Below are 13,268 nucleotides of genomic sequence, written 5' to 3'. Positions count from 1 at the left end.
AATCTTTATATTCTGTCCCATCTCATATTGATATCCGGCCATGGAATATATGTAAATGGAGCCCCATTTTCCACCATACTGTCCTATTATTTAGTACTGTGCAGTGCTGATCATATGTAGCTAAATAGCATATGCAGGAGCACATAGAAAGAGATGGTGATTTGAAAAGGTAGCAAAAGGGCATAAATATCTTACACACAATAACTGAGCATCACATCAAGACAAATAATACTGAGCATCTGCATTAAGCCCAGTCCAGAAATATATAACAGCACTTGAGATCACGTTATGCATCCACACAAACAGAAACTTCAAGCAGTACTTACACTAAGGCCTTACTTAAGGATAAATTACCTTGATTTCTCGTACAGGTAAACTGAAATCCTTGTATTAATGTGATCGTTTATTTATACAGGTTCCTCCATCTTCCTCCTCTCCTTCATTAATCATACAGAGGAAAAACGAGGAAGGTTATTGAAGTATGACTGGTGCTATATTGTCAGAATAGGTCGTTTTTTTTAGCCCAAACCAAAAAATCAGCTGCACAAAACATCATGACCGGTACACAACTTCTGTTTAAAAAAAGGATTAAATAATACCCATACGAAGTCTCTGACATTCAAGGTCACTTGTAAAGACAAGTGTGTTTGTCCATAAAAATCATCAATAACAATAAAACACATCCTTGACACTTCACCGTTGAATGTCAAAGCATGAGAAAACATTTCCTATTTACAAGTATCTTTTGTATTTTGTCAAATTTAGTTTCATAACATAAAATAAGAATAGTTATATTCATTAAAATTGAAATTCATAGCAAACATTCATATAACAGCATAAACTAATCAAAAACACCTTGGTAAAGTGGTTGGCAGTATTGATGAGGACCCAATGGAAACTAAATACAGACAATTCAGATGTGAAGACTGGCAACAATCTTTCATGGAATGTTTCCTTCATACGTCACTAGCCCTCATAGGTAAAAAATACTTAACGTGGGAAAAGTGTAATGTTTTTTTGTTTTTTAATGGATTATGGAGATATATTAATTTAATATAGTTCAGAAAACACATTCATTTATAAAGTGCATTGGATGCCTTTTGTTTTCACATTCTGGGCCTTGACAAATTCACTGGAACTTTAGAAAAGTGCTAAGAATTTAGACATGGATGATAATGTACTCAATGATTTTTACTGTAATGTGAGTCAACATCCTTTGAAATTCATTCAAGCCCTTTGGGATTCTTCAAAAAATAAAATTACTGTCACACTGGATTAATAGAAAGTAATGCTGCCATGAGAACATTTTTAGATTTTAGGCACAATACTTTAGATTTAAAATAAAAAAATAAAAATTATAAAAATAATTTACCAAAACAAGCTCATTATTACAGATCAAATTATGAAATTTAAGTTTTCTCATTTGTGTATACATTGATATTTCTTTTCTAAAACATGGTATTGGTGCAACTGTAGAAATTAAGTTTATAGATCAAATGTTACTGATTTATTATTTGACTGATATATATTTATATATTTAACATTACTGAAATATTATTTTGTGTTAAAATTTCATATAATTTTACACATGGTAATAATACTGAAAGTGATTCTAGGATGATTACAAACAGCACATCCACATACAAGGCGTTTTACAGCTGACTAGTGTTAAGAGTGGAAGAGGTCAGGCCAATACTTACTTTAAACAATCATACCAGGTGTAAGATATTTGCTTTGTGGATTTATCTCTATTATATATGTCAATGTTATAGATGTATACAAAAAGAGCAATAGAGCATTTGAAATTATTTAGCAAGTAGAAGCTGGACATCAATTAAGTGAAAAGATTATTGCATCTTGCGAATGCTATAGCGACTAATGCTTAACATGATTACTGGAATGTATGAACTCACTGAACATACTGTGCTTTGATCTGTCCAGCAGCACAATGTTATTCGTATGCTCTCTGGTCTTCACATTTCCTAAACAGGTTCCCAGGTCAAACAAGGTACAGTTTCTCCAATGCCTGCGATGATGAATGCAGAATGCAACCATTTTACCCTAGCTTTATGGCTCTACGCAACTAAAAACAAGACTGTGGACAATTTTATGTTCGAGTTTGTGTGTGCATGTCCACGTGTCTTTTACATGCTTTAGTAGGTTATTTCTTGTCTGAATATGGAATTTAAGAAGAAGCCAAGAAGTCAGTTGGCAGTCACCAACCCATCTACATCAGCTGAACTGAAAAAAAGTGTCCTAATTGTTTCTCTTTATTGTTGTCTAGTATATTTCCCACAGCACTAATCTACCTAAGAGCCTTCAACTATCTGTGTGGCAGTTTTGGCTCGGTAAGTCCCTTCGATCACACTTGTGGGAAGCGCAGGTGAAAGTAGCAGAGTCTTAGCAGGCTGCGTTTCTTTTTCCCGCTGGCATTATTATCAGATTTGGCCCTGCCGCTGCCCGCCTCCTCCACCCTCGCAGAGGTCCCCCCTCCGATTACCAAAGGACCCTTCAGCGTCCCCCAGCCTCGCGACTTCCCCCGGCTCACACTACCGTGCTGATTCGGTTGGTAGGTTTGGATTTGGCGCGTTCGACTGTGCCCGTCCCCCCAGGTGCGGCCCCACTCTGGGCCGGCGAGGGCCCTTGCTGACCCCCGGCTTGGGAAGGTGGGCCTTGGTGCTGGGGGGGGAGAGGGGAGAGAGGCGTAAGAGGGATAAGGGGGGAGGAAGGGGGGGGTAAAGGGGAGTGGGGGGGGGGGAGGGGGAATAGAGCCCAACGGAGGATACTGGGGCAGATACTGGGCGGCCGGCGGCCCGTGGTGGACAGTGCCGGACGCGGAGACTGGAGGCGGCTGAGTTGGAGCTGGGAAGGGCGGGGGCGGAGGGCTGGCGAATACGAAGTGAGGTTGGTGCACGGGGTGGGAGCCCGGGTGCGGCGTGTGCACATGCACGGGGTGGGTGTGGGAGTGTGCGTGCGGGTGCGGCTGAGAGTGCGACAGGGTGAGAGGGGGCTTGCTGATGCCGCCTCTGGCCGAGTGTGTGGGCTGCGTGTGGAACAGAGCAAACTGCGGATGAGGGGAGAGTGGGGAGTGAGGAGAAAGGGGGGGAGGGTGGCCGGAGCCCATGTTGCCCATGCTCCCGTAGCGACCCTGCAAAGTATGCTGGGAGATCGGCTGGTACGGGGATTGTGCGGAGGGGTTGGGGAGTGGTCGTCGAGGCAAGGTGACCCGCTGAAGAGTATGGAGGCCCGGCGGCCCAGATGTAGGTGCGGTCTGTGTATGGAAGCGGTGGTGGTGGTAGTACGGGGGTGGAGGCTGTCCACTGACATTGTTGCTGGTAGTATGGCAGTACTGGGCGTGCAGGGCCTGGATCTTGGAAGGACCCCCGCCCTCCCCCGGGCAAAGCGAGGACGGGGACAGAGGCGGCGGCCCTCCTGTAGTCGGCGGGGCCACAGGGGCGGGGTAAGGTGGCCCCGGGGGGATAATAGGACCCGGCGCTTTGGACCGTTTGCCCCCAAAAAGGGAGCCCAGGAAGGAACCGGTGTTGTTGCTGTTGCTCCCAGTCCCCATTCCAGTCGTTCCTCTCTCGGTGCTGCTGGAGACTGGCCCAGCGCCAGTCACCGCAGGTGTGTGTTGCTGCCCCGGCCCACCCCCCACCCCCACTCCGGGGCTCAGGATGGGGCGGTGAGGCCGGTAATCTTCTGCTCCATAGCATCCCGGGAGAACAGTGGCTACTGGATAACGCTGGTGAGGCCGTGGACTGCTAATGATGGAACCCTAAGACAAAGAGAGTGGGGGGAAAGGAGGAAAAAAGAGGAGGACAGCAAAGCCAAAAACAAGTGTTTGAGAGAGAAGAGAGGGTGTGCAAAGTGGAGCAGGAATATGGGCAATAAACAAGAGAGAGAAAGAAAATATAGCAAAAGGATACAGAGAGAAAGGTGGGTTCGATGGGGAGGAAAAACAGGGGTGAGTTGATTAGGGTAGTGAAACAACATTGTGTCCGCATCATAATTCAGAACATTATTACACAAACACATGCGCCCAACTATCTATTATGTGTCCCGAATCCTAATAACGCCAAATTTGCTATTGGTAACTTGGAATATTATTTCTGTTTTGTGTAATGGTCAAAACCTATGCTTCCAAGAAATTACTCATCTGTTTAGTTGCCATAAAATTTAAGATGAAACAGCACTTGTAAACCATTCTACTTCTGTAATCATAAACAGAGTATTCAAATGAGATTAAAAAGGAGGCGGACTTGATTGGTGGTCACTTGTCTTGTTTGAAAGACTTCAGAAAGTTGAAACGGTAATTCGTTTAATGTGGGCTCGAATCAATCGTCACTTGAAAAATTAAGAAATCAATAAATCAACTATGAAATGGATAAATGGTTAGAAAAGCTGATCAGCAATTGATTATCAATATTGGATATTTAGGTTAAAATAACTTAAAATCTGATAATCAAAAACAGTCAGTTAATAAAAATGCAGATATAAAAACAAAAAGAAACTGTGTAATGATACAGCTTATTTGTGATTGATTGATGAATACATTTTGCCTATTGCTTTTTTAATATCTATTGCCTATTATCGATTTTACACTGAACCAGGAAGTGGCATCCAATCTGCTGTCATTCATTGCTGGCCCTGCTATTACAGAAGCTGTCACTGGTCAATGCTGTTTCATATGTGAATCATCATTTTAGGACTGCCCCAAAACACACTAATGAATCATGTATAATGAGACTATGTATTTGTGTACTTAACGAGTAAAAAAGGGTACATTTTATTACATATTTGACTTGATTTGTAAGGGACACTTAATAAAATGCAGGACTTAGTATCAAAATGAAGAGAACTGATATCATACAACCACTAGTCCATGCATAGCATTTCAAATACCAAACATCTACACAAACCACATTACAAAAGCACAATGCAACCATACAATAATGACTAGAGAAGTAAAAAAAAAAACATGAACTAAATTTATGTGTTTCTATAGAATATCAATGTCATGCAGAATTAATTCCGGGTCAATAAGATGTCTTCTAGTCCAGATGTCTCAGAGTAAACTCTACAAGATTTTCAACAATGTCCCGAATGACTGCAAATCTTCACAGGGAGTCTGAATAACTGATGGTATTGATTCATCGCCTCAGTCACGTGTACATTAACATTCCACGGACCACACATGGTCACACAAGATGCACACACATGGCTCTGTGTCTATGGTAAGGACACATGCAGGATGACGCCATGTTTTGTGGGGATTCCAGGCAGGCATGCGGGTGGTTTGGGTTTGGGGACTAAAGCTAAAGATACAGACCTCTGCTTCACTCAGACTTACTTCCATTGTACTGTCAAGGGAACCAACGCTGTTTCTGCGGCCACGTTTCCCTGTTACCCAGTTAGCAGATGTCAGTCACAACTGCAGTGTGTGTGTGTGTGTGTGTGTTTGTGTGTGTGTGGGAGTGAGTGAGTGACTGAGTGTAATGACAGTCAGTGTTAACTAGAGTTGTCAGACTAAAACTTCGGTCAGACTCGGTACTGAAATGTTTAAATTGTGACACTTTGAGCGTCAGGGCAATCAGAGGTGTTTACGATTTCGCTCAACAGTGCTCAAAGCGTCACACACAACTGTAGTGTTAACATAATTTTTACTTTCTTGTTGGTGTCTGCAAATTTTTAGATTATTCTTGAAGAATATATCACCCCAAAACTACAATTTAGCGTATAATAAGCCCTATAATAAAGACATAAGGACAAATAAAAAGAATCATACAAAAAAAAATCCAGTACTTTTAATAATTGTTTTGACAAAAAACTTTGTATATGTACAGTATGTACATTTAAAGGGATAGTCCACCCCAAAAATTCTGTCATCATTTACTCACCCTCATGTCATTCCAAACACATATACATTTCTTTCTTCCTCTGAACACAAAAGAAGATATTTTGAAGAATGCTGATAACCAAACAGTTTCGGGTCCTATTGACTTCAATTGTATTTTTTGTCCATACAATGGAAGTCAATGGGAACCGATACTGTTTAGTTACCAGCATTCTTCAAAATATCCTTTTTTTGTGTTCCACGGGAGAAAGTAAATAGTACATGTTTGGAACAACACGACGGCGAGTACATTTTGACAGAATTTTTATTTTTGGGTAAACATTTCCTTTGATATTTTATATTTGCCCCTAATGTAGTATGGTATTAAATGACCATAATTAAATTGGCTGCCAGTCACAGTAAAGAGTCTCACCTGATTCAGACAGGTCCCTCAGTGAGGAGCTGAGAGCAGTGCGTTTGAGGCCCTCTCCTGGTGAATAGTTATCATCCAAACTAGGCCTTCCCATAGTGCCATTCACCACTTCATTCTTGACTCCACCCACTCCTGTCATCATGCTGTTGGTGAGCAGGCTGGGCCGCATTACTCCCTTCTGCTTCTCCAATTCAGCTGCAGGAGGAGAAAGAACAAATATCATCAGATGACTATACAGTGTAAGACCTTTTCCTAACCAGGCACAACGTTTCCAGCATCAAGTAGTTTGTCTGTACACATACTAAAAGCTAATTGTTTACAATGAGCTATTTTTGTCTTGTTTACTATGTGTTTTCTATGAATCATCATTATGTTGACCAGATAGGGTTATTGTAAATCAATGATGTTAACGCTGTCGTAGTAAACCACCAGTAGAGGGCCAGAATAAAGTGTAGTTGATTTATGAGAGCAGCAGAGGGTGCTGTACTCACACTCTACTCTGTATTTCTCCATTTCCTGCACCTCAGCAATGCTCTCCCTCAGATCACTGACGAACCGTGTGCGGTCCTGTTGACTAGGGGCCGTGAACACGATCAAAACTTTATGCTCACCGCCCGGGTTGGCTGATGCTAATTTGACACCATGAGGATAGTCTGAGGGTGGAGAGAGAAAAAGATCACGTTTATTCAGGGTTCACAAATAACAATGTCACATTACATTTTAAAAAAGGGGTCATGAGAAATCTCATTGAAATTTTTGATTAAATGTTTTTTTTCCGGATATATATTTGTTTTTGTTTTTTGTGCAAATTTTTTTTTTTAACATTATAAGTTAATCTCATGGAACATAATACAATCATTTAAAAATCCATGTCATGACCACTTTAAATAGGTTTAAGTGATGATTGTAGAGAAGCAGAAAAATGAATATTCACTATAGAAAATTCCATGACTTTTCCTGATCTATCACAATATTATTTTATATTATTTTTCCAGGTTTTCCATGGCTATCGCACCTGAACTATGTTGATTATAATAATTTACAGCTTTATGAGAAAACTATAAACTAAGCCTGGGAAGTCTGAATATGACATATCTTTTATAATAATATTTTATTAAAAGTTTGGGGTCAGTATGAACAAGGACATATGTAAGACATTTATAATGTTCTATTTCTAATAAATACTGTTTTTTTGTTTTGTTTTTTTTACTTTTTATTTATCAAAGATTCCTACATTTTTTTAGTATAGTTTCCTTCTAAATATTTAAGCACAACTGTTTTCAACATTGATAATAATAAGGAATGTTTCTTGAGCACCAAACCAGCATATCAGAATGATTTCTGAAAAATCATGTGAAACTGAAGACTGGAGTAAAAATGCTGAAAATTCCGCTTTGCATCACATGAATAAATTACGTTTTAAAATATAATAAAATGGAATGCAGCTATTCAAAATTACAATAATATTTCATTATATTACTATATTTTTGAGCACATAAATGCAGTCTGGGTGAGCATTAGAAATCTTTTTCAAAAAAATAAAAAATCGTATTGACCCCAAACTTTTGAACTATACTATGTATATATAAGAAAGACAAAAATTAACTTCAAATCTTACAGGAGTTCTGGAACATGTGAACCTGCATCTCCACAAGAGGGAAGGACTGTCTGAAACTGTATGTTACGGAGGTTTTCTTCTTCTGGAAGATCTTTGTAACCTTGAAATATAATAACAAAGAAAAATAAACACTAAGCATTTTAATGTGTAGTAACTTTAAAATACACATTCATGCTGAGGAGATGTTGCTAAAACGGCTTGGGCCAATTCATTTGGCATGCATTATTAATTGATGTGTATTATTGACATTACCACAATCAGGTCGTTGAACAGGAAGACCTCTCTCTGGTGGACTCCAGACCTTTGAGGGCGGTTGGTGTCCGGGACTTCATAGAGCTGACAGCAGCACACCAGTCTGCGGTGGGGCAGAGACAGAACCTACACACAGATATTTACATTTACTTTGGAACTACATTACAAATTGTTCATCAAAAGTATGATTTTAAACTGACAGAACAGTTCAAAGTAGCAAATATGTTCTCAAACATTCACTATTCTCAAAGATTCCAATCCAAAAAAACTCAATTTGCTAAATGTCTCAGAAGTGCTCACAGGTTTTTTGCCCACAATGACTCTCTCCACCGCCTGGACCTGAGAAACATGGTCATCATTGGTCCTCAGTTCCCACTTCTGAATGCGCTGGTAGATTCCAACTAGTAAGTCACGTGGGATGTCCTGACCATTATCCACCCCTGAGAGAGAAAGAAATGACATGCACACAAGAAGAGATTTAGTCTATTTGCAAAATCCCTGACAGTTACATGGCACATTTAAAAGCAGATTGAGACTGTGTTTAGTTGGCTACTTAAGTAAGTGCCAAATATGTGAATGTGTGATATTTGAGAAAGAGAGAGAGACAGATTTATACACCACCTCGCAAGTTTTTGATGAAATCGTCCAGCTTCATCTTCCTCTCCGCTTTGATATTGGGGCTGTACATGTCTGTGTTGAGGAGGATGATGGCAAATGCTAGGATGAAGATGGTGTCTGGGTTCTGGAACTGTCTTACCAGTGCTGGGTTACAAACACAGTACCTCTGACTACAAGACAGATACAGAGAGAGAAATAGAATTTAAATGTGCAAATATTGAAGGAGAGATAAAACATGTTTTATAAACGCATTATACCAGCTTTGCAATCTGATGGGATGAGCCATGTTTGATGCCACTATATAGGTGATTTATGAGCAACATCAATAGGAATCTTCTGTTACCAAGACCCCTTAATAGTGTTAAAATCATTGTAACACATAGCCTCTCGTGCTTAACTTAATGAATGTGAAATGCTAAGGTTTTTTCTTTTTTTTTTTACTATGATTGCATTAACATACCTGAAAGCCTCAATAAGTCTTTCCACTTTTTGGGCCTCTCCTTGCACTTTTATCTGAGCTTGAAATTTCCTCAAAGCATCATCGAGATCCATTCCAGAAAAGTCCATTTCATCCACAACACAACTGAGAAAAACAAAAGTGGAAGAAAATGTTACATGTTTATACATTCTCATGCCAAAATGTGCGTTCATTTGTTTGTGGATCAAGAAATTCTTTATTTTCTGTGCATTTTTGATGTAATATTGTTCAAAATATTGTATTGCTCGATTGCAAGGGTGTTGGGTCTCCACAACCCCAAAGGGGTCCCCAGGAGTACTTCAAGGGGTCTGGCAATTATTGTTCTGATCTAAAAAATGTGAATATGCATGAAACAAAAGTGTTTTATTAGGTTAACTTCAATCAAAGCCCAAATTCTCAGATTAAAATGTATTAAATTAAATTAAAATGTAGTGTATGTACTGTAAGTATATGTACATCAAAAGTATTATTTTAATGACTTTATTTTAAGCATCTTAAAGTCTGTACAGTAAATACATTAACATGAATAATACTACATGTATGTTATTATAAGTCAGACCTAAAATGCAACAGTTAATTTAATACAACAGGGTCCTTGTCTCTCTATCTACCATAGGGTCCTTGGCCTGAAAAAGGTTGAAAATCCCTGCTCTGTTGCACTGCAAGCTAAGTCTAGTGTTATGGTGTATAGTTTATATTCAATGCATGCCTATGTGTCTCTTCAGTTGAACCTTGTTAATGATTAAATTTTTTCAAAGCAAACCTTTTTGAAAATTAACCTTTTGTCATTTGCTAATAGACTTCATTAATCCTAGGTCCTGTTTACACCTGGTATTAAGATATAAGGTATGTTTTGGTCGATCGCATCACAAGTAGACGAAGGAGACGCATACCAGTTTACACCTGGTGTGGTAATCTGTCTCTTTAGACTACTTTCAACCACTTCTGTTCTGATTTCTTTGAGGGGACTTTTTAATAGACCGGTAAATGTATGTTTTTTTTTTTTTCAGATCTTTTGATCTAATGTACAAAGTAAACTCACGCAATTTACAGATGAACGTGCCCGAAGACGACGGAAAAACATGCTGAGAGCATCAGCTTTCGTTTCTTCTCTGATAGCCGCAAGCCATGCTCAATGCTGTGAGTGCATGTTAGAAATCAGGAATGGTGAGAGAACATTGTGCTTGGTACATTTTTCTTCTTCAAACCAAACTTGGGTCTCCAGCCAACAAAGTTTAAATCCCGTCTGTCTACCAAGCTTCCCATAATGTTTACACGTTAGTTCAGCAGGCAGAGATTAGGCCATCTTTTGTGGCTGTTCGAACGCATTCGACCACATGAGTGTTAATATTACGAAAGCAATCTGGTCTAATGTGTTTTCGAATACCTCCGGAAGTGGTCATAAGGTAAAAAAATGTTTAGATCCCGTTTACACCTGTATTTAGTGTCATCCACTTTAGATCCGATCGACCAAAACACATCTTCATACCAGGTCTAAACAGGGGCTTAGCTGCTTTTTAGAGGATTTATTGTGTGAACTCACTCCAATACATCTTTGTTGAACTGTTTCTGTCTGTTTCCAAGGAACTCTCCAATCATCTGCCGACTCAGACCTTTTCTCTCCAGGATGAAGCGAGCGATGCCCACTGGTGTGTCTGACACAAAGCCCTTTTCAATCAGGTACTGAATACCCTTTTCCGGCTTCCTGCAGTCCAAAAAACAACAGTACAGTTTAATCATGCTTTAATCAAATTCATTCAGTTTCCTCAATGTGATTTATAATAGATTAGTCACTGGCTTGCTATTATATTAAATGGTGGGATTGTTGCTTATAAGAGGTAGAGTTTCATTTTCTCTTACTTGTTGAAGAGGTTGAGTCCAATGCGATATTGTCTTCTCTGAACCACATCGTTGTTAAAGGCAGGAGAGTCCCAGTTGTGCCGGCTTTCTCTCTGGTAGGTCTGTTTTCCTAATGGGGGCAGGGGCTCCCGCAGACTGTCCCTTGACGAAGAGCCTGAGCTGCAATTAATGGTCTCGTTAGAGTTTGTGGTGGAGTTCAGTGAGTCATTATCACCATCTGAGCAGCACTGCTGCTCCAAGCCACCAGGTGGCAGGGGTGCTGAAGAGGAGGATGAGAGTGGTGTGGTTGGGGGCTGTTGAGGAGAGGAGGAGGACGAAGGAGTGTCGGGGTACTGGTGATGGTGGTGGTGGTGGTGGTGGTGATGATGGTGAGCCATGTGGTGTGGGATATGCGACGGTATCGATCGGCTAGCTGGACGTGTTTGACCTTGTGCAGCTGTCGAGGATGTTGAACGAGCATTAGGGTTGTGTTTTAGTGTACCTTGAGGTGACCCTCCCACTGAATCCTGCTCATACACCAGTTGTCTGCTGAGGGAGCCTCGGTCTGAGCGGTCACTCATGTCCACGGAGCTGTCACTAGGTGGTTCAATTGTAAGTAGTGGCAAGTGCCCTCCCCGTAAACGGTAATCACGGCACTCTGTGCAAGGTGTGCTTCGGCGACTATTGCTGCTTCCTCCTCCCTCTGTGTCACGGCTATCCTCCCTACCACCTACCCCGCTTCCAACACCCCCCCAGAACTCAGTGTCTGTGCTGCTAGGGGCCCGGTCTAGAGAAAGCGGCGAGGAAGGTAGTCCGTCGTCCATGTAAAGTGTGACATCGCTGTAGGAGGTGGCTGTGCTATCCTCGTGCATGCTCAAGCCCCCTGTACCTCCTCGATCCCTGTCTGCAAGGCCTCTCCGTAAGGATGCGTGGCTGTTGCTGCTCCATATGCACTCGCCAAAGTCATCCACAACACCACTTCCGTCCCCTATCCCTTCCTGGGAGTCATCACGGCGTGGTCGACAAGTTAGGGCATCATCAATGGAGTCGGCCAAAGACTTCACCTTGAGTACAAAGAAATGAACACTGTCCGATAAACTGTGCAAAATATTTACTTTTAGGGTTACAGCAGATCCCTGTTTCTGGGGCAGTACCCCTAAAAGGTTCATATACATTAAAATAGTACCCTTAAGTTACTACTATGAACATTTTAAGAGGAAATATGGTACAAACTTAATTTCTTTAAGGGTACTGCCTAGTCGCTGGTCATGGCCTATAGAGGGCGCAACAGGATAAGAAATATTGGAGATCCACTTTAAAGCTCCGTGTCCAAACAGTTAAAATTACAAATAAATGCATACTCCACTCCACAAGGGCTCCAGAAGATGTTTGATTATACTATCTATTAGTGTTGTCACGATACCAAAATTATTGTTTCGATACCGATACCAAGTCAAGAATTGCGATTTCGATACTTTTTCGATACTTTTCCTGAAAAGGGAGAAACACTCTCAAATATCATTGCTGTGCTTTATTTTAAAACTGGGACAACATTCCAATCATAACACACTAAAAAATGAACATATGAACAGCAGATAGGCTATATTAACCATTTGAACAAAATATGAAATATGAAAAATATAAAAAATAAAATTAGAGCAGCATTATCTCAGTTATCATAAGAAACATAAGATTTTATCAATATCAATGCCACTGACGATTCTGCTTATCGATCCGATTCTTTAACGATTCTCTTATCGATTCATGATAGCACTGTGTGGAAAAAAGTAGTCATATGCTTTTTCGGGGGGAAAAAACAAGTGTTTTTATTTGTTTTATGTAATTTATGTAATAAATGAACTCTTATTACAAAGTGTTAACGATTAGTTATACACCGGACCGATTCAGACAGATCAGTTGTTTTAACCATTCATTAAAACGAATCGGTTCAAATGAGTTCGCGAATTGGACGTGTCATTATCGGACGTGTGCGCGTTGTGTGATTATCCAGGCGGTTAGGACATCCCACTGTCATCACAGAAAACATTTCATGACTGGATAGTTTTTTTCGTTTATTTAAAGTGTGGTTTATGTCAGCTGAATGTGCGGAACGATTCAGAGAAGATAAGGCAACGTATTTTACCACAATTTACACCCAGCGGTAATTCAGGAGAAAAAAAAAACTCCGAATGCTCCA

The 13,268-nt window shown here is 40.4% G+C and overlaps 1 protein-coding gene across 8 annotated transcripts in view; it reads right to left on the bottom strand.

Annotated features, from left to right (window-relative positions):
• Positions 1 to 1,518: 1,518 nt before the first annotated feature.
• The window catches only part of iqsec2b (IQ motif and Sec7 domain ArfGEF 2b), an 85,495-nt gene continuing 73,745 nt past the window's right edge, over positions 1,519 to 13,268 (bottom strand). For 2 of the 8 annotated variants that reach the window (XM_056246633.1, XM_056246637.1), the window contains exons 4-14: positions 11,093 to 12,135; positions 10,776 to 10,937; positions 9,215 to 9,337; positions 8,758 to 8,924; positions 8,437 to 8,576; positions 8,137 to 8,262; positions 7,885 to 7,984; positions 6,758 to 6,919; positions 6,267 to 6,461; positions 5,330 to 5,400; positions 1,519 to 3,775 (exon numbers count right to left, since the gene is read on the bottom strand). In XM_056246633.1, the coding sequence (XP_056102608.1) occupies positions 2,363 to 3,775; positions 5,330 to 5,400; positions 6,267 to 6,461; positions 6,758 to 6,919; positions 7,885 to 7,984; positions 8,137 to 8,262; positions 8,437 to 8,576; positions 8,758 to 8,924; positions 9,215 to 9,337; positions 10,776 to 10,937; positions 11,093 to 12,135 (3,702 nt within the window). In that variant the 3' untranslated portion in view covers positions 1,519 to 2,362. The remainder of the gene's footprint in view (positions 3,776 to 5,329; positions 5,401 to 6,266; positions 6,462 to 6,757; positions 6,920 to 7,884; positions 7,985 to 8,136; positions 8,263 to 8,436; positions 8,577 to 8,757; positions 8,925 to 9,214; positions 9,338 to 10,775; positions 10,938 to 11,092; positions 12,136 to 13,268) is intronic. The other 6 variants (XM_056246634.1, XM_056246635.1, XM_056246636.1 and 3 more) reach the window with 6 other exon arrangements.

The sequence above is a fragment of the Rhinichthys klamathensis genome, unplaced genomic scaffold (genome assembly GCF_029890125.1).
Source record: "Rhinichthys klamathensis goyatoka isolate OS25496 unplaced genomic scaffold, OSU_Roscu_1.1 h1tg000040l_1, whole genome shotgun sequence".
In the NCBI taxonomy this organism is placed as follows: domain Eukaryota; kingdom Metazoa; phylum Chordata; class Actinopteri; order Cypriniformes; family Leuciscidae; genus Rhinichthys; species Rhinichthys klamathensis.
Note: the sequence above shows the minus strand (reverse complement) of the source record. Positions and strands in the feature narration are given on the sequence as shown.